General features: G+C 44.1%; 1 protein-coding gene across 4 annotated transcripts in view; it reads right to left on the bottom strand.

Annotated features, from left to right (window-relative positions):
* Nucleotides 1-27707, bottom strand: part of STRN3 (striatin 3) — a 349837-nt gene that overhangs the window by 285751 nt on the left and 36379 nt on the right. For all 4 annotated transcript variants that reach the window (XM_029598990.1, XM_029598988.1, XM_029598991.1 and 1 more), the window contains exon 2: nucleotides 8930-9033. In XM_029598990.1, coding sequence (XP_029454850.1) covers nucleotides 8930-9033 — 104 coding nt within the window. The remainder of the gene's footprint in view (nucleotides 1-8929; nucleotides 9034-27707) is intronic.

Here is a 27707-nt window from a genome sequence, read left to right as displayed (position 1 = left end):
GAACTGGCTGCTCACAGGCACAGTTGCCTTGATGTGCACTAATGGCACAGCAGCAAAATCGATGAAATATCTTTTTCAATGACAATTCTATCAAACTAGCTAGAAATTCAATATATCTCCCACCCACAACACCCAAATGCTGCTTGCAACCTACCCCAGGAGGTAAAATAAGCAGCAAAATGCCACTGCTAGTGCTAGCAGCTTCTCTCAGTGGCACAGAGAGACCGTCTCAGATCAATTTAAAAAAGTGCGGTAAAAAAAACCAAAACAAAACAGGGCTAGCTGGCAATGCAGCCAAATCGAACAAATAAATATCTTTTTCTATCGAAGTAGCTAGCAATTGAATACAGATTTGAGACACTCAAACTAGCTTTGAGTTCAGCCACCTCCCTGGACCACCTCCCCAGACCATCCCCGCCAAGAAAGTGCGTGGCACGCCACATACTAAACGTATAAATAGTGCTGCGTCATCATGAATAGCGTCACAGAGCACTGAGTGAGAGCGGCAATTGGCCACATTAGAAAAATGCTTAGCTCTGATAGGTTACATTCTGGTCTCCTTGCCAACCTGTCTGACCCACTCTATGACAGGGCTGTGAGGTCACTTTTGACTCACAGGAAAGGGCTGGTTTTTTGCTATGGATACTCCCACATGGCCTTCTCCTATTTCAAATGGCTGCTAAGAAATCACTGCGAGCCAAAAGAATGAAACTAATTATGTGTTTGTATTCATGAGGGATCGTGATACGTTTCGCGAACCCACGAATACAACAAATAGGGACGTATACGTTGCGGATTGCCAATGCTTTGCAAACAAATGCACATCCCTAGAATCTTTATGTTTTGCCAAATATCTGCAGCAAAAGAAGATTTGGGCAAAAAAAAAGAGTTACAGTTGAAATCATTGGTACTATGCAAAAAAGAGCCGTAATAGATACTACACTAAGGCTCTTAACTGAACTCCACCCACAGGACTGATTCAACCAAAAATCTAACATATCTATAAGTTCCCTTAATACCATGTGTCAACATTGCCTTATCTACTTTGGGGTTGATATTCAAAAGCCATTTAGACAGATAACCTAACAGTTATCTGACTAAATAGCATAGGCAGCTATAATTAGCCGTTTTAAAAAAGAGGCATTTTGAGTGCGTTCTGGGGAGGGACTGAGATATCCAGTTAACCTAGCTGAATATAGAGTATATCTGGCCAGGTTAGCCAGATAAAGTTAGACCTGCTTCAATTGAGCGGCAAACCTAGTGGGAACACCCCCCCCCCCCACACACACACAAAATGCAGGCCTACAGGCCCCAACTAAATCCCCCCCACCTTCCTCCCTCAATCCAAACTTCATGGTTAGACCCTGCTGCGTCCTCCTCCCCAAAGAGCCCAAATTGAAAAAAAAAAATTAAACAATATAAGGGCTGGGGGTCAGCGCCAGCCTCTCCCCTCCTTCCATACGCATCACAAGTTCCAGGTTTGCTTAAGACAGTGATGGCCAACCTTTTGAGCTCGGTGTGTCAAAATTCGTAAAAAAAAAACCGAGCATAACTTGGGTGGTATGTCACTTCTAGAAAAATCCATATTTTTGTGATATTTGTAGCTCTAATAACAAGTTATAATTTGTAGCTCTAAATAGTTATTTTAATATATGCACTGTATTTATTAATAAAGCAAAAACAAATAATACTTTACCTTACCTGCTTAGTGACTTTTTTGTTGCTGAATTTCATTGGTTAATCTTCAGTTGAAGGTACCTTGGTATTTCGTACACTTCAAGCCCAAGCAAGCGCTACTAACTTCATCTGTCAGTCTGTTTCTTTTATTGGTTTTCATATTATTTAACTCTGAGAATAAGGTCTCACAAAAGTACGTAGAGGGAAAATTGTGAGCAAAGCCATTGCTAGATTATTCAGAGTGCTAAAAGTGTCCGGTAATCAGTTCCAAGCACTCCAAATTTCCTGTTCGTATTGGCATTCCTCTTCATTCTCCAAGCGATACCTTTCCAGATTCTCAAGCTTTGACCTCAAGTCAACAAATACCTGAGCCCAGATGCTGTCTTGAAATTTTGCAAGTTGCGTCTCCAAATCATCAATTTGCATCCATTGGAAACCATTTAATTCCAAACTACTGTAGACTACTGCATCCGGATACTTAATTATTTTCATTGTCTGTTCCAGGCTTCTAAATTGATTAAATCTTTCACCGAACTGGTCAAGTAACAAGTTTAAAATATACTGGTACTTTATATGCAAGAGCTCCATTTCATTTTGTACAGTTGCGCTGGCCTTCTCAAAATACTTTGTTACTCGAGGAAAATACTTATAAGTTTTAGTTTCTACATCTTGCTTGAAAATTTTAAGTTTACTTGCAAAAGCTTTTATGTATCCAAACATAACGTCAATACTTTTGCCAAAACCTTGTAACTAAGTTCAGTTCATTAATATGAACAGAGAGATCTGTAAAAAACATCAGTGTGTTGACCCACTTATGATCATTGAGCTGAGGAAAGTTTCCCAGATCCTTATCCTCAAGAAATACCTTAATTTCTGCTAAGCACGCCACAAACCGCTCCAGAACTTTTCCTCGGCTCACCCATCTCACATTATTGAACATCAGCAGTCCACTGTAGGTTGAATCAACTTTCATTAAAAGTGCAGAAAATTCTCGCTTGTGAAGGGGTCGAGCATCTATTAGATTCACTATTTTTGTTACAACTGACATTAAGTCATTTAATTCGGTGAATCCTGCCTTGGCACATAACGCCTCCTGATGGATAATAACAATGAAAAGGCACAACTGGATGTCCAATAGCTTCCATAAACAATTTTACAAATCCCATTTTTCCCCCACCATGTTGGGTGCCCCATCTGTCGTCACTGACACAACTTTAGAGATTATCAATGCTTAGGTCACGGAATGTTTGTATAACAACCTTACATATTTCGCTTCCTGATGTACTTATTGGCACTGATTCTAACTTTATCAACTCTTCTCTAATTGTGAGATCATCAGAATATCGACCAATAATGGCCAACTGAGCATTTTATGTGACATCAGTAGTTTCATCAAGAGAGATCGAAAAATATTTATAATTATTTAAGTCTCTTTTTAACTGATGCTGTATGTTTTTGCTCAGTCTCATTATTCTGTCTTTCATGACATTTCTACTGAGTGGTAACTCATTCACTTAATAATTGCATCTTTATTCTGAATATCGTGAAATAGAACTGGTGCACATCTTAGAAGAGTTTCTTTAATAATTCTCCTTCACTGAGGGCTTTTCCATGCTGACCTATGGAGTGAGCAATGCTGAAACTTGCAGATGTTAAATTTGTAGAGCCTCTTACAAATTTAAGGATGGAATTTGATTGACTCTTATAGAGGTGTAGCTGCCTAGAAATGTATTCCTTCCTTTCACCTTCACTTTTTTTCAATAGCTGGGAATGGTTAGTTTCAAAATGTCTATTTATATTCCACGTTCTGCTTCCTACCGCTTCGTTACACAGTACGCAAAATGATCTGCCGTTTCTGTCAATAATGCCATACATCTCGGATCATATCTCCTGAAAGGGTCGGCTACTGCTACTACCACTTCCTTTATTTAATCTTGGTTTTTTATTTTTCAGGTTCTCCATCAGGGTAGATTTTGGTACCTGCTTTAAGATAATGGCATGTGTGTAAGGAGCACACACTCCTGAGATGACTCTCCTATCCCCCAGGAGCCTTCTGCCGCTTACAGGGCAAATGTTCCAGTGTTTCAAGCTGCCTGGGTGCAAGTCTGCGGATGGGAGCTCTGGCTTCACTGCCTTCACTAAACGGAGGTAAGATGGCGCTGTTCGTGCCGCGCTCTCAGTAGGAGGGTTGCCCCGCCTCCGGATGCTGACACTGTCTGCTTGCTGCTCTGTCTTCACTGCCTGACAGCATCCGGAGGCGGGGCAACTCTCCTACTGAAAGTGCGGCACGAACGGCGCCATCTTACCACCGTTAGTGAAGGGCACTGTGCCACGTGTGTCAGCAAAAACATCTCGGTGTGTCACCTCTGACACGCGTGTCATAGTTAGCCATCACTGGCTTAAGAACATAACAAAATATGCCATACTGGACCAGACCAAGGGTCCATCAAGCCCAGTATCCTGTCTCCAACATTGGCCAATCCAAGTCACAAGTACCTGGTCCATACCCAGTACCCAAACATTAAATAGACTCCATGCTACTAATGCCAGCATCAAGCAGTGGCTATTCCTTATTTATTAAAACCAGTTTATGGACTTCTCCAGTTATTATCCAAACCTTTTTTAATCCCAGTTACACTAGTTGCCTTAACCACATCATATGGTAATGAATTCCAGAGCCTGATTGTGCGTTGAGTGAAAAAGAATTCTGTTTTAAAGGTGCTACTTGCTAACTTCATGGAGTGCCCCCTAGTGCTTGTATTATCTGAAAAAGTAAAGCAAAGTTGCTTACTTGTAACAGGCGTTTCTCCTCGGACAGCAGGATATTAATCCTCACACATGGGTAATACCATCGAATGGAGCCCGGCACAGAACTTTGATCTCAAAGAATCTAGAGCTTTCAGTATGCCCTACTGAGCATGCGCAACTGTAGTCATCACCCTGCCCCTAGGCAGAGTTCCTCAGTCCATGATATAGCTAATACATGGAGAAACCAACTTACAGGGGAGGCAGGAGGGTATCATGAGGACTAACATCCTGCTGTCCTAGGAGAACACCTGTTAACAGGTAAGCAATTCTGCTTTCTCCTAGGACAAGCAGGATAGTAGTCCTCACACATGGGTGGATCCCTAGCTCTAGGCTGTCCAAGCAAGACAAAGTGGGAAATCGCATAGTGTTGGAGCTCTACCTACCTCCTTTGTCTGAGAGGCAGCCGATCCACCAGGGATGCAGGCTGGAGAAGACTTGGGTTCTACAAAAAAAAAGCCATAGAAAAGACTGACACAAACCCTCATGCTTTCAAGGGATGCCTGAGGCAGAGAAGTGATGCTAGTGCAAGCAGAAGCAAACTCTGCATCACGGAACACAGTACAGCAGGGCACCTGATAAGTAAACCCCGACAAAAACAGTGGATCTAGATCCTCCTGAATACAAGGAGGACCCAGAGATGTAAACAAGAGAGACTTTTGGATGAAAACTGCAACAGTTTCTGTGTGAAAAAAAACCAACTGAAAAAGAAACTGGGGCCCCGAGAGCCCTCCAGAAAAAACTGTCATCCACTGACATCCAAAGGATCGAATGTATCTGAGACGAGTGCCCAGGTTTGGCTGATAGGCCGAATGGGCAGAAGAAACCCAAGCAATGCTTGAAAGAACAAGCAGTGAACCACGTCAAGGCCTGGGACAGACACTGCATGCCGAAGCATCAAACCGCACAGGAAAGCATCAAGGGTTTCAGGGGATGAGAGACAATCCCCGAAACAGACCTGTATCCCAAAGCTTCCAAGGAGGGGGATGAGATAGGCCTGAAGCTCACTGAAGAGCACCTGTCAGAATAGGTTCATCTATCCTGTCATAGGATTGCAAGGGAAGCAGGAAGACCCTTTGGGCAATCTAGAGAAGTAGAAAAACTAAGGCAGTATTGACCATAGAATGGAGAAAATAAGTGGAAAAAACATGGCATATCCCTCCCTGCAAGTATACAGAGATATACCATGGGCATCTCACTCGTTCTTTTCTTCAGATCACTTATGAATATGCTAATAGCACAGGCCCCAATACAGACACATGGGGTATTCCATTAACGACCTTTCTCTATTTGAAAAACTGACCATTTAGTCCTACCCACTGTTTCCTGTCTTTTATGCAGTTTTCAATCCATAATAGGCCACTGCCTCCGATCCCATGATCTAAGAAGTCTTTCATGAAAGACTGTCAAATGCCTTCTGAAAATTCAAATAAACTATATCAATTGGCTCACCTCTGTCTGCATGTTTATTTACACCCTCAAAACAATTTAGTAAACTGGCAAGGCAAAACTTCCTTTTGCAAAACCCATGTTGACTCTCCCCCATTAACCCATGTCTATTTATGTGGACATTAATTTCGTTTTTAAGAATAGTTTCAACTATTTTGCCCAGCATCAATGTCAGGCTCACCAATCTATTATTTCCTGGATCACCCCGGCATCCTTTTAAAAACTGGCATCATACTGGTTACCTGGCACTGGGGCTGTTTTAAATGATAAGTTGCAATTGAAACAGGTTTGCAATTTCATTTTTTTTTATTTATGAATTTTACAAAATTAAACAAGAATTCTTATACCAGAAAAAAATTGAGAGTGCTGCCATATAACAGACAAGTGATTAACATCATACTGACATCATATTAACATATGAAAATAAAGGTAATCATTTCCGCACATTTCTCAAAATATTTATATGAAAAGAGGGAGACCAAGAAAAAAAAAAAAGGAGTGATAAACTCTGAAATAGGAAAAAGGAAATAGAGAAGCGTACCAGACATCATCATTTCCAAATTACCATACCATTTTAACTAGTTTCTTGGACATATGAATTCAAGTACAGTCGCAGTTGAGAAGGTTCAAAATAAAGATAATTAATATTAAGATGTTTTACAAAACATTTACATAGATATCTCAAGGTAAACTGTGCACCTAATGACAGAACCTCAGGTCTCATGGAAAGGAATTTCTTCCTATGATCCTGGGTTACCCTAGTTAAATCAGGAAATATCCACAACTTCTAACCATAAAACAGCAATGATCTGTTATGAAAAAAAAAAATAAAAAATCTAAGAACGGCATTTCTATCATTCCAAAAAGTGAATGAGACCAATAAAATTCCCCTTTTGGATATTAGAACATCTTGTGAAGACTCAAGAAAATCTGTTTAAGGAAGGGTCCTGTTCTTGGTCTTCGCAAGTGTCCGCAAACTGCTGTAGCAAATAATAAGCTTTGGTAATAACAGGCATTGCCTCCTTGGAAATCTTGAGAACTTGTGAAATATAGTTCTTGAAAAGTTCCATAGGTGAAATCAATTTAATAACTAGAAAATTAAGAACTCTCAAGTTCAAACTTCTCATAGCGTTTTCAATATCTTCAAGTTTTTTAGATTGGATTAAATCAGACTGAACCAAGGCATTTTGTGTCTTTTCAACGGCAGACACATGTGACTCCAAAGCTTCAATCTTACCCCCTTGTGAGGAAACCAATTTGTCAATAATTGACACATGCTGGTTGGTATCCAAAGAAATCTTTGTCAAAGAGGAAATAGAGGCTTCTATAGAAACCAAACAGCATCCAGTGTAATGACTGGGCGCTTAGTTAAAGTAACCTTTGGAGCCAAACAATTCTCTGTATCCAATCCACCTTTGCTCAGAAAAGAGTTATTAATAGCTTGTTAATAGCCCAGTCTCCTCCAAGTAGCGTTGGTAAATTCTGCATTGGGGGAATGTTAGGTGCAGTTCCCTGAATAGGGGTAGAAAATGCACTTCTATCTAACCCCTCTGCAAAACTGTCAGCAACAGCCACTGTAGTGGTGCCCCCAAGGCACCAGAATAGCCCGATTTACAATGGAGCTTATTGGACTCTGATTTACTTCTACAGGCATCTTGCTGAAAGGAAGAGAAGGCGTGGTAGGTGTGCCAGGCCTCAGCGATGTTTTCTTTGACCCGCAGCATTGGCATTCGCTCCCCGTTGGTATCCGCAAGGGCCATCACCAGCGTTCTTGATGTCAGGGGAAAGGAGCACTCAATCCGAGATTGGAAGAGGCCAGTTGAATGAGAAGCCTGGATAGATTCCCTCAACTTGGCTTTCCTCTTGGTATGAGGCATATGGTAAAAGAAGGAGAAACCGACGAACAGAGAGAGCTCCAGCCCAGCTTCTCAGATGGCAGCCATCTTAGTCTTCCAGGGTCTTGCAATTTCATTTTTGAGTTTCTTCAGAACTCTGGGGTGAATATCATCCAGTCCCAGTGAGTTGTTATTGTTGAGTCTGTCAATCTGAGTTTTATTACATCCTCTAGTTTCACAGTATTTCCATCCAGTTTCTCAGTGTTATCACCATCAAAAAAATGTTTCGATGTGGAAATAAGCCTGGTATCCTCCTCAGTAATGACACAGGCAAAGAATTCGTTTAGACTTTCTGTTATTTCTTTGTCCTCTCTTGACCACTCCTTTTACCTCTGTCATTTAGCGATGCAACTGACTGCTATATCTTTGTTAAAAAATGTGGTGAACAAAACTATATACAATACTCAAGGTATGGTCGCATTCTGGATCAATGCAGAGGCATTATATGAGGGGTGGCCAACTCCAGTCTTCAAGAGCCACAAACAGGCCTGATTTTCAGGATATCCGTGAATATGCACGAGATATGAATTCACTGCCTCCGTTTCATGCAAATCTCTCTCATGCATATTGTGTATATCCTCAAAACCAGGTCTGTTTGTGGCTCTTGAAAACTAGAGTTGGCCATCCCTGCCTTATATCATTCTCTGTTTATTTTTCATTCCTTTCCTAATACGAAACAGGATTGGGGAAAAAAAAAAAAGGAGATTCACAGCTGGATTGCATAATCCTCAAGTCAGGCCAATTTCTATCTTTCTTGGAGCTAGCACAACAGTATGGCCTCCGAAAAGTTCCTTTGGCAAATGAACTGAAAGAAACATTAAATGAACCAAAAGAAAAATTAACACATCCCTATCACATGCAAAAAAAAAAAACCCCACCAAACACATTTTTGCTTGAACATCCCTATCAGATAGATGCCTGCTTGTCTAGTCATTTATAAACATGTCCCTATCACTGCCCCCCTGAGTTCGGCCCTTGACATTTACTATGTTACTAACACCATAGAACTGAGTGGCAGTGAAATTTAAGGCAAATTATCTTTCCTTATTTCATTTCTAGAAGAAATTGTACCAACAAAACTAATACTAAATTAGCATACTTACCTTTCTTGTTTTAATGCATATTCTAACATTTTTATTCTTCTTACTAAATCCTTCTTCAAATTTTCTTGACCCTTTCTCTCTCCTTGTAAAAATGCTATCCGAGCCTGGAATAAAAATAAAATAAAAAATAAATTACATTTCTTTTTCTCCTCCTAAATCCTTAGTAAACAAATATTTTGTCTTCAGTTTCAAGATGATCAAACATGTTCAATGATAGGACATTTACAAAATACTGCATAATAATGAACAAAAGCATTGCTCTCTGAAATATTAGGCTTTAAGACAAACTGTACTTGGTAACTAGAAAAAAAAAAAGCAAGTTTGCTTACCATAAACTGGGTTCTCTGTAGACAGCAGGATGAATTAGCCATTACACACAGGCGTCCTCCAACAGTACAGAACAAACCCTTCTCTCCCACCTCATAGATCTTTTGCTCGACTGAGCATATGTGCGAATTCCCATGCAGGCACTTCCTGATGAGTTCCTCAGTTGACTGTAGAGCTGAACATTAACTGAGTAGTAGACTCTCCAGGGAGGTGGGTGGGTATTAAGCATGGCTAATTCATCCTGCTGTTTATGGGGAAAGCAAAGTTGCTTATCTGTAACAGGTGTTCTCGAAGGACAGCAGGATGTCAGTCCTCACACATGGGTGACATCGGATGAGCCCACCACAGAATACATATCAAAGTTTCTGGAACTTTGACTGAGCCTCTTCAAGTATGCGCAGCATGAAGTATACCACATGTCCATGGGGGGGGGGGGGGGGTCGTCCCCCTTCAGTCTTATAACATAGAATTCAAGGATAAAATAAAATAACGAGAAGGGTTTCCACACATTGGAAACCCAACTCCGTGGTGTAGCGGGTGGGTTTCGTGAGGACTGACATCTAGCTCTCCTCACAGAACACCTGTTACAGGTAAGCAACTCTTTTTCCAAAGACAGGCAGGATGGCAGTCCTCACACGTGGGTAAATTCCTAGTTACAGGCTGCCCCCCAACATAAAAGGGGACCAACAAAACATCAAAATAGGTGCCAACGAGCACAAACTAGTTTTGTTAACAGGGGTGCAGCCTGAACACAAACAACTACCCCTAGGCAGGAACAGAGTTGGATTCTACACCTCAAACAAGTTCCAAAGGACAGATTGGCCAAATCTACTGTAGCGTCAGCCATCAATATCAAAAAAATAATACAACGTAAACTTGTGGAGAGAACTCATCGCAGCTCTGCAGACTTCCTGCATGGGAACTGCTCACAAGTGGGCCACCGACGCTGCCATGGCTTGATCAGAGTAAATTTGACATGATCCCCCAAGATGCAGTCTGCCAGCCAGTTAGAAAGTGTCTGTTTGGCAATGGCAATCTCCAACTCATTCTTATTAAAAGCAGCAAAACGTTTGGTGGACTGTCAAAGGGCTTCTGTCCTCTCCAGATAGAAGGCTAAGGCTCTTTTGCAGTCCAAACCGAATAGGGCTTGTTCACCTTGGTGCAAATATGGCCAGGGAAAGAATGTTGGTAGGACAATGGTCTGGTTAAGATGGAAGTCCGACACCACCTTAGGCAGGAACTTAGGGTGCGTACGCAAGACCGTCCTATCATAGAAAACAGTGGATAAGTCACTAAGGCCTGGAGCTCACTGACCCTGCATACTAAAGTGACCACCACAAAAAACATGACCTTCCAGTTCAGGTCACAGGAGCATAGCAGCTCAAAAGGAGCTTTCATCAGCTGAGCTAAGACCACCTTAAGGTTCCAAGGTACAGTGGGAGGCATTAAGGGAGGCTTCAACTGAAACAGGCCAGTCATGAAACATACAACTATAGGCTGTACAGAAATGGACATACCATCTACCACACAGTGGCATGTGCCAATTGCATTTAAATGAACTCTAATGGTGCTGGTCTTCAAGCCAGCCTACAATAGGTGTAGAAATAATCAAGTAGCTTTTGTGTGGAGCAGGAAAACTGATCTAGGACTTTCTGCTCACACCACATGGAACATCTCCTCTACTTCAGTCTTTAGGACTTTCTATTGAAAGGCTTTCTGGAAGCCACCTGGATCCGGAGACACATCATCTGAGAGATTGAGCGTTTGCAATATTAACCTCTCAACATCCAGGCTATGAAGCATCAGGACTGGAGGTTGAAATGTCACAACCAGCCTTGATCCTGTGTGATGAGATCTGGGCAACTCCCCAGTCTGATTAGTTTCCAAAGGGACATCTCCCTGAGGAGTGGAAACCAGACCTGTCTCGGCCAATAAAGGGCTATGAAGATAATAGTCCTTTTGTCCTCGCAAAACTTCAAGAGAGTCTTCTCTACCAGTGGAGCTGGAAGATATGCAAACAGGAGACCCATGCCCCAATGCCGGACAAGAGCATCTGAGGCTGTTTTTCTGCATGTCCTGTACAGGGAGCAGACCCGAGGAATCTTCCTGTTCCAAGGTGTTGCAAAAAAAATCCACATCTGGGGTTCCCCAGAGGCAGAGGGTCCAGACCACCATTCGTGGGGTCTTGAAGGTGTGACTGACTCTGTCCACTATCACATTCTCCATTCCGGTCAGGTATGTAGCCCTGAGCACCATCCCATGGGATAGGACCCACAACCAGATCTGGATTGTTTCCTGGCACAGGAGGTACGATCCTGTTCCTCCCTGCTTGTTTACATATCACAGCGCTACCTGGTTGTCTGTTTGGATCAGGACAATTCTGTTGGATGGCCGAGCTCTGAAAACACATAGTGCATACCTGATTGACTGAGCTCCAGGAAATTGATTTGATTAAGACGTTCTGGATGGACCAGAGGCCCTGAGAGCTGAGCGCATTTACATGAGCTTCCCAACCCAGGATGGAGTGATGAAGTTGACTGAGATGCCAGTTGGGGCTTCAGGGATTGATGGGACCTAAGGTGGTGGAGGATAGCACTTTCTCGGCCCAGACCTTTACGACCTCCTGGATGAGAAGGACAGGACCAGAATTGCTGGTGGAGAGCTGCTGAAGGATCACATGGTGGTCCCTGATTTGGGCCAGCACATCCTTAACCTCATCTCTGAAAAGATTCTCTTCAGTGCATGGCACATCAGAGAGTTCCTCCTACACCTCCGGGTCTGAGATCAGAGGCCCGCAGCCAGGCAAGTCTGTGGGCGCAGATTCCCACTGCAGAGACCCTCAATGCCGTTTCGAAAACATCGTAGGTTAAGTGGACTTCGTGTTTTCTGCACTCCAAGCCCTTATGCACCAGTCACAGGAATGTGTCTTGCTGCTGTTGAAGCAGTTGCTCAGCAATATCCTGTATCTACTTCCAGATGTCCCGCATATATTGGCTCTGTAGGCAGTTATGCGGGCAATTGCTTTGTGATCCTTTCCTGGGGAGGGCACCAAGGAATGGGTCCAAGAACACTTGGCCTTCTTGAGAACAGATTAGACTACCGCAAATTGGTGGGGCAGCTCATGCTTGTCAAATCTGAGAGCCTTCTGAATGAGATAGTTCGCATCTACTTTCCTGTTCACAAGAGGCATTATGAGGGAGTATTCCCACATTCTCAACAGCAACTCCACAAGATCTCGTGCACTGGGACTGCCACGATCTTTTTGGGAGGCTCCAGACCTGGAGGATATTGAGCATTTTGTGTCTAGTATCCTTGTCAGTCATTAACTGAAACAGAATGGCTTCTGCCATCAACTGGACAAACTCTGTGAAGGAGGGGACCTCTGGCTAGGACTTACGTTGCTCCTCTGGAGGAAATGGATCTGAGGAGAGACCATCAGAAGCATCATAAAAGACCACAGATGAGACATCCCTCCAGGGGTCATAGGCGCCCTCATCTTCAGTGTCATCTACTGGGGGACAGGGCCCTAGGCGCTCAGCCTTCGTCCAATGGTGCAAGCACTGAAATAATTGTATGTGAGGCCTCAGGCCCTGTTTCCTTTGCCGGTCTAGCAAGAGTTTTCCCCTCAGGAGGACCCAGCAACTACAACCAAATCAGAAAGAAATAGTGGTGCCATGCAGGACATTGATACAGTCCCTGGAACAAGAACATAAGATTCATGCCATACTGGATCAGACCAAGGGTCCATCAAGCCCAGCATCCTGTTTCCAACAGTGGCCAATCCAGGCCATAAGAACCTGGCAAGTACCCAAAAACTAAGTCTATTCCATGTTACTGTTGCTAGTAATACCAGTGGCTATTTTCTAAGTCAACTTAATAGCAGGTAATGGACTTCTCCTCCAAGAACTTATCCAATCCTTTTTTAAACACAGCTACACTAACTGCACTAACCACATCCTCTGGCAACAAATTCCAGAGTTTAATTGTGCGCTGAGTGAAAAAGAACTTTCTCCGATTAGTTTTAAATGTGCTACATGCTAACTTCATGGAGTACCCCCTAGTCTTTCTATTATCTGAAAAAGTAAATAACTGATTCGCATCTACCCGTTCTAGACCTCTCATGATTTTAAACACCTCTATCATATCAGCCCCTCAGCCGTCTCTTCTCCAAGCTGAAAAGTCCTAACCTCTTTAGTCTTTCCTCATAGGGGAACTGTTCCATTCCCCTTATCATTTTGGTCGCCCTTCTCTGTACCTTCTCCATCGCAATTATATCTTTTTTGAGATGCTGCAACCAGAAATGTACACAGTATTCAAGGTGCGGTGTCACCATGGAGTGATACAGAGGCATTATGACATTTTCCGTTTTATTCACCATTCCCTTTCTAATAATTCCCAAAATTCTGTTTGCTTTTTTGATTGCCGCAGCACACTAAACTGACGATTTCAATGTGTTATCCACTATGACGCCTAGATCTCTTTCGCGTATGAATGACAGGTGAGATTATTGTTTTTGGGTTTTCCGTATTGAGCAGCTTCATGAGGGTGGTGTTGGTTTTTTTTGTCTAGAATGATTCATAATTAACATTGACAAAACTGAATTAGTTTCACGTCGTTTAGTTTTTTGATTTCCGAGAGATAGATAGCTGTTCTATCATATGTATCTTCCAGAATATTCTGTATAGGGACCAGTATTTGTTTATCGTCAACATATAGGAAGTGGTTCATTCCAAGGCGTTCTAGTGTATGACAGATTGGGAGAAGGTATATGTTGAAGAGTGTGGCTGATAGGGTGGATCCTTGTGGTACTCCTGTGTTGAGGTTAACTTTATTCGAGAGGTTGTTGTTGAACATCACTTGGAAATTTCTGTGTGATAAGTAGGAGGAGAACCATTTTAGTGTGTTACCTATGATTCCTATTTCGGATAGTCTGTCGATTAGGATGGAATGGTTGACTGTATCGCATGCAGCTGATAGATCCAGTAGGATTAATAGGTAACTTTGTCCTTTGTCAAATCCTCTGAGCACTGTCAGGCCGATTCAGCAAAACACGCGGGAGAGCGGGTGAACGCCCACTCTCCCGGCACGTGCACAGGCCACTCTCCTGGGCGCACGATTCAGGAGGGTGGCCTATGCAAATGAGGGCCCGCAGTAAAAAAAGGTGCTAGGGACACTAGCGCGTCCCTAGCGCCTCTTTTTTGACGGAAGCGGCGGCTGTCAGCGAGTTTGACAACCGCTCAATTTTGCCGGAGTCTGTTCTCAAACCCACTGACAGCCACGGGTTCGGAAACCAGTCGCCGGCAAAATTGAGCGTCCGGTTTTCAACCCACGAGCCACGGGCAGATTTAAAATTTTTTTTTTTAATTATTTTAAAAACTTTTAGGACCTCCGACTTAATATCGCCATGATATTAAGTTGAAGGGTGCACAGAAAAGCAGATTTTACTGCTTTTCTGTGCACTTCCTCGGTGCTGGCAGAAAATAATGCCTACCTTTGGGTAGGCGCTAATTTCTGAAAGTAAAATGTGCGGCTTGGCTGCACATTTTACTTTCAACTTTACGTTGAAAAATGGGTAGAGCTAACGCATTGAAAACGTGCATCGAAACGCGGGGTAACAGTGCGCTCCATCAGAGCGCACTATACCGTATCGGCCCGTGTGTCATTTAGCGAGAGCAGGAGAGATTCTGTGCTTAAGTTTTTTCTGAACCCAAATTGGGAGGGGTGAAGAATGTTGTTCGTGTCGAGATAGTCAGAGAGTTGGGATTGGGCGATTTTCTCTATGATTTTTGCAATGATATAGGTCGGTAGTTTTGAATGTTCTCCGGGTCTAGGTTGTGCTTTTTTTTTATTAATGGTTTAATGATAGCTGATTTTAAGCATTCAGGGTATTTCCCTTTGGTGAGGGAAAGGTTGACTTATATCTGCTATTGTTTTGTTTGAGTTTTGAATCAGTTTAATTGTCTGAATGGGGATACTATCGATGGGGTGGATTGCTGGATTCATTTTTTTGATTATGTTCTGGATTTCAAGAGAGGATGCAGTGTCAAAGTTGGTCCATGTTGATTTAATTTTCATGTGCCATTTTGGGGTTTGGGTATGTGTGTTGTTGTTAGTGGAGTTGTTTATCAGTTTTTTGATTTTGTCGGTGAAATATTCTGCAAAATCATTGCTGGTGTTAGTGCTGGCAGGCGTTCTTAGTTCATTTGGTGGTTTGGTGAGGTTTTGTACAATGTTGAATAGCATTCTGGGGTTATGGTAGTAATTATTTTGTTCGAGTAGAAGCCTTTTTTTTGCATTATTTATCAGTTTTTTATAGTTTGCTGGTTAGATTGGGTAGGCGTTGAGTAATGATTCTGTTTTGTTCTTGCGCCAGGATCTCTCTTTTTTCCCCGAGTTCTCTTTTGACTGCTCTTATGCTATTGTTGTACCATTGATTTTGGTGTTTTGGGTTTTTTATTGACTTTATGACGGTAGGGTTTATTCTATCTGCTATGTCTTTGGTGATGTTGTGCCATGAGTTTGTGGCTGTTTCTGTGTTTGTAAAGTCAATGTTCGGGAGTTCCTCTTGTAGGTTTTGTTGCAGTGTTTCACTAGCAAAGGGAGGGTGATATGTGAAGGTTCTCAAGTTGTTGTTTTTGGTGGATTTCGTGTTGTAGGTAAGGGAGGCGTGGATGAGTGAGTGGTCTGACCAGGGGATTTCAGTTGTTTTGGTTTGGTGTGTTTCCCAGGTGTCCATGTTGATAAAAATTAGATCAAGGGTGTGACCTGCTTTGTAAGTTGGTCCCTCGACGATTTGTTCTAGTCCCATTGTTGCTAGAGCATCAGAGATTGTTTTGCATGTGGCTGTGAGAGGGTGGGTGTCCATATGCAAATTGAAATCTCCCAGTATGATGACTGGCTTATTGAGGGTTAAGTAGGTTATGATAAATTCTATTACTGGAGAGCAGTTTCATTCCAATGAGTTAGGGGGACAGTACGCTAGACAGATTTGTAATTTAGGTGAGTCGAACAGTGCGATTTCAAATGGGGAAGATATTTTGGAAGTGATTTGTTTCATCTGCAAGCTTTTTTTGCTGATTAACATGAGACCTCCGCCTTTTTTTTTTTTTCGGTCTGGGGATTGATATAGTTTTGTAGGTTGGGTCTTCTATTTGGTTAATTAAGACGTTAGAGTTTTTGATCCAGGTTTCTGTAATTGCTATGAAGTCTGGTTTGTTATCAGTGAGTAAATCTGTGAGAATGGGCTTTTTTTTTTTTTTTTTACTATGGATTGTGCGTTTAATAGTATGAATGATAGGATCATGCATTTGGTGTAAGCTGTCAAATTCCTGTATGTAATGTTTGATCGATTGTACTCACTTTTTTTCTTGGGTTTTCTGTGTTCTTCATGAGTAGTGTTTTCTAGTCGAGGAGTGGTGGTATCCATCTTGTTTCGTCCGTTGGTTGAGGTGTGATGGACTGACTTGTTTGTTGATGTTGTTCAGAGTGGGATGCCGTGTACACCTGACTTTTTCCAAAGCTATCATTTCCAGGCCTCTTAGAGGCTGCTTCCCGAAGGATCAGGATGTTCTAAATTGCGCAGTACGTGGACTCACTTCGTGCGCGCGACGCCCGGCGCCAATCCGGACAGCCCGGGTTTAAAGGGGCTCTTCGCGTCACAGCACTGTGCCGTCAGCGCTATTGGTGTGGTAGATTGGTCTCCGGTCCATGTGGAGGCGCGATCTCTGCGCCTTCCAGCTGCCCGCAGCATGTAGTGGCCGGCGTCGAAGCGTCGAAAGGGGGGCTCTTGCCCCGAAGTGGGAGCGCCGGCTGCGTAAGCCCTGATGCTGCAGGCGCGCCGGGGAAGAGAGAGCGCCAATCTGGAGAGCCCGGGTTTAAAGGGGCTCTCCTACGTCGCAGCGCTGTGCCACCGGATGCAATTTTGTGCCATCTGCCAGGCGTGAAATGGGTCTTTTCATGACCAGTTATTACAAGAGTGATCTTCTTACCAAGGCCAGCTACAGTGCGATTGCCAGGCACATCAAATGTCAGAGGCATTTCATCCATATTACCAATGTTATTCATATCAAGATGTTCTTTATTCTCTGCTGAATAATGCATTTTTGTAATGAGCGGACCTTTTCATCAAGTTCTTTAGGCAGTTTCTGTGAAATCTGTGTGCTGACTAAGGCACAAACTATATCTGTTCATGAACAACGAACACCAACCTGACGATGCTGTGAATTCTTTCAGACCTTCGGTTGCTGAATATTTTTCTTCTTTTACCATTTGAAGGGCACGAATCCTAAAGCTTGAATAAGTCACAATGTAGCCATTCCATCTGCATTCCATTACCCAGTCATTCAAATTCTTTTCCATTCCTTCAAAAGACGCAATTTTGAAATATAAGGTTTTCTTTGACTTTGGCATTTCTAGCAGCTTTTCCTCATTTTTTCACCAATCTCTGACGAGTTTTTCACTAATGTCAAATTCTCTTGCAGCTACACAATTATTGGCCTCCTTTCTATCTATCCTATTTTTTTTTTTGTTTTTAAATTTACTTCAGGGCCAGAGCTGAAGTAAGTCGTGCGCGCTGGCCGGCTGCCGGAACGCAATTCATCGGGACAGCGTACAATGGCACTGTCCCGGTCTGCCCCCTCAGAGAGGCCCAGCACTTGTGCATGTATCGGGGTTTTCGCACGTGGCCGGGACCTTTTTAAAATGCACACAGGCCTTTTAAAATACGGGCTTAAAATGCTTGGGAGAAACAGCAAGGTTCCCTCCCGCTAAGTTATCATCAATCTCAGGCACAGCTGTATAGCCTTCACTCTCTCTCAGGCTTTAGTATAAGTTAATTGCTTGCTTTCTCATCATAGACCTATTGGAATAACTAAAATAAACAGTCCTTTGCCTGTTTGTAAATATTTCACAATGCAAAACAGTAAACAGGATTTCACTCAGAGGTTGGCCTGTGACCGGATAAGAACTATGAATACATACGGCATACCTTCTATATACATAACAAAAAATGACTCCAACATAATCCACCCCTGGATTCAGAGGATTCACACCAACACCAGATGGATGAAAAGTTTCCTAATCCATAGTTACATTGGTATTAGCATTAATCAGAACAATGTGTATTACATGTTGGATATATACATGCATTAAACACTAGTCCCATTAGGATTAACAAAATATAAAAGATCAGGGCTACTACCATATTTGCAAGAAAAGCAAAATCCATTAATTCATTGCTCCCTCTGTGTAATTGGTGAGAATACCTAAGCCTCATCTAAGCTTCATGGCACCTGGAGTTTAATTGACCCAGCGGTCTGCCCAATTTAAAACATTTCTTCTTTATTTTCTTTATCTTCTTTAATTCTACATTTATGTGTCTCTAAACCAGAGTAGAAATTCACAAATATTCTATCTAGACAAAAAACATTTTTCAAAAAAATGTTTTGTGATGGAAAGTGGTTTCATAAACGTCAAAGAGTACTATCCAGGTTACCCTCGCTCTTACTTTTAATCACAAACAAACCACCGACCATCTTATATTAATTTATTAATTATTTTCTCAAAAATTTTTTAGAATTCATTGTGAATTTTTGTCTCAAAAATGGGAACAGTTCACCACTTGAATATCTTAGAAGGCAAAAATTTTTATCCAATATCACTTCTCATTTGTTATATTCATTATTCTCGAAACATCGCAAAGTACTTAGCTCAATCCAGTGATACTTGTTGTTCTCAACATCACAGAATACTTAGCTTAATCCACGCTGTTAAATGAGCCGCTGAGAAAACAGTCCATGGTAGCGTTTTAGCCCGACATGGCCAGGTTTTGAGACCTCTTGTTCAGGGGAAACTGCTTACCCACAACTCATCTCAGCTCACCGATATACTATTCCATCAATTTTTCTTTCATCTTTCTTTTTGCTCGCTAAGCGCTGCATCAACCTTCTTAAAAAATGGCGAACCTAAGTTCCCATTCACAGCGTCCTCTTTTTAAAGGGGCAACATCATGTGACCTTTTGCTGACATCAATGAATCCAGCCGTCCCTTTAAACATGAAGCGCCAATAGAAACATCAAAGTAATGATAACCAGTCAACCTGGTCATTCAATCCTACTGGGGATTCTGTTTTCAATTTGTGAATCCAAAGTTGTTCTCTGTAATTGAGAAGTGTTGCTGTATCTGCAAAAGCAGTAGTGCTAACAACTGTATCAATCACTGTCCACATTAAATCAACAAAATTTTGTCCTTGTTCCATACAATGTCCCACCAACGGAGCTGACAGTACTTTGTTGTTAATTCTAGACCTATGTTCCATCATTCGTAATTTGACAGCTTTTTGTTTGTCCTACATACACCTTAGGACAACTGCATACAACTATGTGTATTACATTATTCGACGTGCAATCTGTCAAATAGGTATGCCTCACTTTTCGACCGGTGTTTGGATCCACTCACACATCTCCTTCAATAGTATTATCGCATACTGTACATGAACCACATTTCTGGTGTCCCCCTCCCAGAGATACTATGGCATTGCTCTTCTTCACACTCGCTTTTACCACCATGTCACGGATATTAGGACCCTGCGTGGTCGCAAACATGGGCAGCTCCTTGAAAACCTCAAGAAATGCCAACACATGCCAATGTTTTTCAACTGAGGCAATTATGGCTGAAGATGAAGTACTCTGTTGCAGTACATAGACTAACCGGTCCTTCTCTCTTCGGACACGATATTGTAAGAGCTGTGCCCGATCACTATACTTCGCTCTTTTGTAAGCTTGTCTGATTACTTTAGAGGGATATCCCCGGTTTTTAAATCTCTCTGTCAGCACACACGCTTGTCTCAAACTCTTCTTTAGAACAAATATGCTTAATCCTAAAAAATTGAGAAACCGGTAATCCTTTCTTAAATGCAACAGTGTGATGACTATGATACCGCAACAGATTATTTTTATCTGTGGTTTTCCTATTCACCGTTGTAATAAACTGTCGTCCTTGAATCTTTACCAACACATCTAAATAGGCGATGCACGAATCACTGTGCTGATGGGTTAAACATTAGTATCCAATGAGTTAACCCGCATATAAACTCATCTAATGACTCTTTCAAAGAATTCCAAACTATAAAGACATCGTCTATATAGCGGTACCATCTGATGATCTTAGACCACCACTGAGAACCATAAATAAATTTCTCTTCGAAGTCAGCCATATATAAGTTTGCTACTGAAGGTGCAAGTGATGAACCCATCGGAATCCCATGGTCTTGGTGAAAGAACTCTTCTTTAAAGCAAAAATAATTGTTGAACAGTACTATTTTTGTTAATGAAATAAAAAAAAAAAATCAGCCAAAATTCTAGACGGCCCCTGATGATGATTCAACGTGTCAGTCACAATCTCCAATGCTGCCTGCTGAGGAATACATGTATACAACGATGTTATATCCATGGTCATCAATAGCACTGGCCCTTCCCCCACCTCTACCTCAGCCAAGTTGTTTAAAAAATGAATAGTATCTTTAAGATACGAAGCCTTTGGTTTTACTGCTGGTTGCAAGAATTGTTCAACAAAAATCGCAGGTGGTTCCAACACTGTGCCCCTCAACAACACTATGGGGTGAATTGGCAGATTTTTCAAATCTTTATGGATCGAGCGAGGGTAACCTGGATGGTACTCTTTTACATTTATGAAACAACTACTTTCCATCACAAAAAATGTTTTTGAAAAAGGATTTTTGTCTAGATAGAATATTTGTGAATTTCTACTCTGGTTCAGATACACAAATGTAGAATTAAAGAAGATAAAGAAAATAAAGAAGAAAAGAAAAAATTAGTAAGTGGGTGTGGGTTTTTGTATGTCATTACGGTGATTTTTACCTACATTGGTGGATCTTGGGTTTGGTGGGTTACGCAATTTAAAACATTAGCAAGGCTTGCCTCTGACCTGCCAGGAGTATCCATAGCCAGTCTTAATATCTTCTGTCATCCACTGCGATTTCCATGCTGGCTGTTGTGTTTTGGCCTCTCTGACTTCTGAGGGACACCCAGCTCACTTTTCATTGATTATCCAGTATCAGGCCTACTGCGCTCAGCATAGCCTGCATCCACATATGCAGTTATTTGGGTGCTTCTCTACCCCGCGATGAAGTATTGTCTCAGATCTTTGCTCAATGGCCTCTCCCACTGGCAGCATACAGCCTGCTAATCTCCTTATCTTTTAGACATCTGGAACAGTTAAACTCAGGTGTAGCACATTCTCCCCCACCCACCCGTAGTGCAAAGTAAAAACAAAAATCTAATCTAGTTCTTTCTACAAAAAAAAAAAAAAAAATGACTATCTGGGTATCAAGTGGACATACAGATACCATATTCTGCTGAACCATTAACACAGAACAGCAACTATGGAGCAATAAAACTGCATCAATTCAGACTGTATCAAGTAATAATGTGACTAGGTATTAGCTAAGTGTAACATAAAAATATTTAATTATGATAATCAGTTATTACATTTCAAAGTGATATAGATATACATATTGCTTCATAAAACAAATAAAAACACTGTATACGTAAGGCCACCCCCAATGGAATAATGAAATTCTGAGCACTTCAGTCCATAAAATGAAAGATTCAAGATGACTTCTGTGGGAGAGGGGAGATAAATTCTGAATGTGAAATCTATGATTTGTAACAATTTTTGGCTGAATGTCCTTTTCGCCTACATCGAAAACAAATACCACAAAACTTCACTGACTGAGAAGCCGGTTCATGCTTCTGATTAAGGGCAGGACTACAGGTTAAAGTCCTGTCATGGACTCTTTTTAAAGGGGCAACATCCTCGCTCTCTCTTTCTTCTGGATCATTTACTCCTCTCTACCCAGTGGTCTTTATATCACCTTCTTTTTCATTCTCATAATTAGAGGGAGATTTGGGTTGACAGTGTTCCAAAGAATTTCTAATTCTTCATTTTTATCAAGTAACTTAATTTAAACAAGTAATTTCAGACTTTAAAGCTTCATTCTGGGTTCTAGCAATTTTTAGCTTCTCAATTAAATCAGCCTCATGCTACTCATAGCATTGTCTATCTTCTGCCAACTGGGCAGATAACGTCTGCATTGATTTATTACAGTTTTCTTGTTTCAAGTTATCTGTCAAAATATTACGGCGTTGCGACCAAGCACTTGTAATATCTAACAGTAGCCATATTAAGGCTGTGCTCTCTTTATTCTAATTTTGGGCATTGATATACTCAGAAATGGAGAAATTACTTACCTGATAATTTCGTTTTCCTTAGTGTAGACAGATGGACTCAGGACCACTGGGTATAGTTTATTCCTGCTAGCAGTTGGAGACAGATCAGATTTCAATCTGACGTCAGCCCCTAGTACATATACCCCTGCAGGAAGTGCAGCTCTTCAGTATTCTCCTCGAAAAGCATTAACTTAATAATTTGGTTAACTTAGATAACCTCATAACTTGGTTAAATGTTAAAACTTGATTAACTTGATTAATTTGAACTGGTTGATTGACTATAGCTGAAGACTGCCAGTGTACTCAACCGGAAAGCGTCGACACCCGGCAGGGTGGATGCCCTAGGGAAATGAAAACATGGCTTACCCTTGAATCATTTGAAAGATCATGCGAGACGGCAGCCAAGGGTGGGATGCTGAGTCCATCTGTCTACACTAAGGAAAACGAAATTATCAGGTAAGTAATTTCTCCATTTCCTAGCGTGTAGCAGATGGACTCAGGACCAATGAGATGTATAAAAGCTATTCCCGAACCGGGTGGAAGGCTGCCCGTGACCCACTTAGTATTGCACTTGCAAATGCCGTGTCTTCCCGAGCCTGAACGTCCAGATGGTAGAATCTGGAGAAGGTATGGATGGAGGACCATGTGGCCACCCTGCAGATCTCGGCAGGTGATAGCATTCTAGTTTCTGCCCAGGATACTGCCTGGGCTCTGGTAGAATGGGCCTTGACCTGTAGAGGTGGTGGCTTGCCAGCTTCTACATAGGCCGCCTTGATGACTTCCTTGATCCAGCGGGTAATGGTTGCCCGCGAGGCCGCTTCCCCTTGTCTCTTTCCGCTGTGAAGGATGAAAGGTGGTCCGTTTTTCCTACTGGTTCGGACATTTCCAGGTATCTGGATAAGAGTCTGCCGATGTTGAGGTGGCATAGACTACGGAGTTCTTCCGAATTCTTCAAGCCATCCGTCGTTGGTAGTGAGATGGTCTGGTTAAGATGGAAGTGTGAGACCACTTTGGAGAGGAAGGAGGGAACCGTGCGTAGTTGGATGGACTCCGGGGTGAGCCTGAGGAACAGTTCACGGTAGGACAGTGCTTGTAGTTCTGATATGCGGCGGGCTGAACACACCGCCAGCAAAAACATCGTCTTTAAGGTTAACAGGTGGAGGGACAGGCCTCGGAGGGGTCTGAAGGCAGTTCCCGCTAGGAAGTCCAAAAAGAGATTGAGGTTACACAGAGGTACCGGCCACTTTAGTGGTGGGCGAATGTGTTTGACTCCTTTCAGGAAGCGTGACTCGTCCGGGTGAGAAGCTATGCTGTCGCCCTCGCTCTTGGAGCCGTAGCATGACAATGCGGCCACTTGTACCTTGATGGAGTTGAGGGACAGACCCTTCTGTAGTCCATTCTGTAAGAATTCCAGGATCACAGGAACTTTAAATGAGCGTGGCTTGATGTTGTGGTCTTCGCACCAGGCTTCAAATACTCTCCAGATCCTTATGTACGTTAACGATGTGGAGAACTTGCGTGCTCGGAGGAGAGTGTCGATTACCGCCCCAGAGTATCCACTATTTCTCAGGCGAGCCCTCTCAATGGCCAGACCGTAAGAGAGAATTGAGCTGGGTCCTCGTGGAGGATCGGACCTTGTTGTAGCAGGTCCCTGTGTGGGGGCAGGGGAAGAGGGTTCCCTGCCAGCAGTCTTCTCGGCCAATCCGGAGCCACCAGAAGAACTAGTCCCTTGTGTAGTTGAATCTTGTTAATGATCGCACCCAATAGGGGCCACGGCGGGAAGGCGTATAGTAGAGTCCCCGTTGGCCAGGTCATCGATCCCTTGGGACTGCGGTTCCCGTCTGCGGCTGAAGTATCTGGATACATGGGCGTTTGATCTGTTTGCCAGAAGGTCCATGTCCAGTGTCCCCCACTGATTCACTATCAATTGGAAGGCTGCGGACGACAGCCTCCATTCTCCTCGGTCTAGACTTTCCCTGCTGAGGAAGTCTGCCATGATGTTGTCTTTTCTGGCAATGTGGACGGCAGAGATCTCCTGGAGGTTTGCTTCCACCCACGCCATCAGGGGGTCTATTTCTAGGGACACCTGTTGGCTTCTGGTTCCCCCCTGCCGGTTGATGTAGGCCATTGTTGTGGTGTTGTCCGACATTACTCTAACCGCTTGGTTTGAAGTCTGTGAGCGAACCGCAGGCAGGCTAGCCTGACTGCCCAAGCTTCTAGGTGGTTTATGTTCCATCCCGCCTCTTCTGCGTTCCACTGCTCTTGGGCGGTTAGCTCCTCGCAGTGTGCTCCCCATCCTCGTAGACTGGCATCTGTGGTGAGTAGGGTCCAGGTTGGGGAGGATAGTCTTGATCCCCGGCTCGTGTGGCTGCAGCCACCACCGTAACTGGGTCCGAACTCTGCCCGGGAGTGAGAGACGTACGATGTAGTTCTGGGACCATGGGCTCCACCGTGATAGGAGTGAGCGCTATAGGGGCCTCATGTGGGCTCGCGCCCATGGCACAACTTCCAGTGTGGATGCCATCAGTCGTGGGACGAGGATCGTTCAAGCAAGGTTTGCAGCCGGTTCCACAATTTTGATCTCCTTGTGGGGGTCAGGCTGACCTTGTCCTCTTTGGTATCGAATCGGACTCCTAGGTATTCCAGCGACTGTGAGGGCTGTAGGGAACTTTTGTTTGTGTGGACTACCCATCCTAGGCTTTCCAGTAGAGTTATGACTCTGCTGGTTGCTTGGCGGCTTTCCTCCGGTGACTTTGCTCTGATCAGTCAATCATCCAGGTAAGGGTGAACAAGGATTCCTTCCTTCTTCAGTGTTGCCGCCGCCACCACCACTATTACCTTGGTGAACGTCCGGCGGGCTGTGGCTAACCCAAAGTGTAGTGCCCGGAACTGGTAGTGACGGTTCAGGACTTTGAAGCGTAGGTAGCGCTGATGTTCCTGATGAATGGGGATGTGCATGTAGGCTTCCGCAAGACCCAGGGATGTGAGAAACTCTCCTGGTTGTATCACCCTTATAACGGATCGTAGGGTTTCCATGAGGAAGCGAGGGATCCTGAGGTGGCGGTTGACCAACTTGAGTTCCAGGATGGGCTTGAATGTTCCCTCTTTCTTGGGAACGATAAAATTAATGGAATAATGGCCAGTATTTAATTCCTGTGGAGACACTGGGGCTATGGCCTCGAGGGCCAGTAGTCTGGACAATGTAGCTTCCACTGCCGGCCTCTTGGAGGGGTCGTGGCAGGGGGACTCCACGAACTTGTCTGGAGGGGTTCGTAGGAAATCCAGGTAGTACCCCTCCCGAATGATGGTTAGGACCCACTTGTCCGAGGTTATTTCGACCCATCTGCGGTAAAATAGGGCTAGTCTGCCCCCTATGGCTTCTTCCCTTAGATGGGTCGGATGAATCTCATTGTGGGGTGCGGCTGGGGCCCGTGCCCGAGCTGGCTCCCCTCTTGTTGTGCTTGGTCCAAAAGGACTGGTTCCTGCCCGTAGGGTGGGGGCGCTTGATAGTTGCTCCTGTAAGGATTGAAGCGCTGTGAATTTCTGCTCCCCGAGGACCTGGGGAAGGGACGCTGATTTCTCGTCTTCTTATCTTCCGGTAGTCGCGGCAATGGGGACTCGCCCCATTTGTCGGACAGTTTCTCTAGTTCGCTGCCGAACAGGAGGGATACTTTGAAGGGCATCCTTGTGAGGCGCGTTTTGGAAGATGCGTCGGCCGACCAGCTTTGGAGCCAGAGTTGCCTCCTGGCAGCCACCGCAGATGACACTCCTCTGGCCGCTGTGCGCACTAGGTCGGAGGCAGCGTCCGCTAGGAAGGATACTGTTGGTTCCATGTCTTCTCCCGGGGTGTTGTTCCTGGTTTGTGATAAGCAGGCACGTGTCACCACGGTGCAGCAGGCCGCAATTTGTAGAGACATAGCGGCAATGTCAAATGACTGTTTGAGGATGGACTCCAGAAGTCTGTCATGTGCATCCTTGAGCGCAACTCCTCCCTCCACTGGGATAGTGGTGCGCTTAGAGACCGCGCAGATCATGGCATCCACTCTTGGGCATGCAATAAATTCTTTGGTTGCTGGGTCCAGGGGGTACAGGGCTGCCAAGGCTCGTCCCCCTTTGAATGCGGACTCTGGAGCATTCCATTCCAGGTCAATCAGCTGTTATGCTGCTTGTAACAGAGGGAAGTGGCGAGAAGTCTGTCGAAGACCCTCCAGCAGGGGGTTTGGTTTAGGTTCCCCCGAAGTGCCTGGGTCCGGGATAGCGAGCTCTGTCAGACGATTGACCAGGTCCGGGAGCTCGTCCTTAGTGATGAAGCGTCTCATGGTTCGGTGAGGCTCTGTCCCCGGGGGGAGCTCCCCCTCTTCTAGGGATTCGGCTTCCTACTCCGAGATGTCCGAGTCCCCATAGGTGGGGCTTCTGGGTAATGGGAGCCTGTGCCTAGGTCTTGAAGGATCTGGGGCATGTGGCTGATCAGCTAGGGGTTCAGTTTGCATTTGAACAAAGATGTGAACCCCCTTGAAGAACTCCACCCATGATATCGATGCTGGATCAAAGCCGAGGGGCGCTGGTTCCTTGGGGGTCCCCCGGGCTAGGTCCGGGGTGCCCCCTGAGAAGCTAGAACTCTGCCCTGGGTGGGACTCGCCCTGAGCTGGATCTCCCAGGGCTTCCTCGCACTGCACGCACAGGGCGTCGGCCTCCTCGCTTTGTGCGGCTCTGATGTGGCATGCTGGGCAGAGGCCTTGCGCTTTAATTTCTGTTCCTGGGGATGCCATGGCTGTCGGCGCGTAAATCTTATGCGCTCCGGTACGCTTAAAATGAGCGTGTAAGTTGTGCGCGCGGCTGTGCCGTAGATATGCGCTCGGCTCTGTGCATGCAAGTTATGAGCGCAAGGATTTATGCGCGCGTGTCTATGCGCACAAGTGCTTTGTGCGCCTGACTCGAAGATGTGTGCTCGAAGGCGAACAGCGCAGCGAGTAGACCAAGATGGCGACGGCGAGCACGCGGGCAATATGGCGACCCCCTCGGAGAGTCTCCACGTGGGCAGACTCTTGGAATAGCCGGGGCCTGGCCCTGCTAGGGCGGATCAACCCGGTGGCACTGGTCCCGGTCGGTGACCTGTGCTCCTCCTCGATCCTCGGAGACCGGATTCAAGTAGAAGATTTCTACCTTACCTTGTCTTCGGCGCTTCCCGGTTTCATCCCGGGCGG

Source organism: Rhinatrema bivittatum, chromosome 4 (assembly GCF_901001135.1).
Source record: "Rhinatrema bivittatum chromosome 4, aRhiBiv1.1, whole genome shotgun sequence".
Lineage (NCBI taxonomy): Eukaryota > Metazoa > Chordata > Amphibia > Gymnophiona > Rhinatrematidae > Rhinatrema > Rhinatrema bivittatum.
The sequence above is the reverse complement of the archived record's forward strand: the minus strand, read 5'-3'. Positions and strand labels throughout refer to the sequence as shown.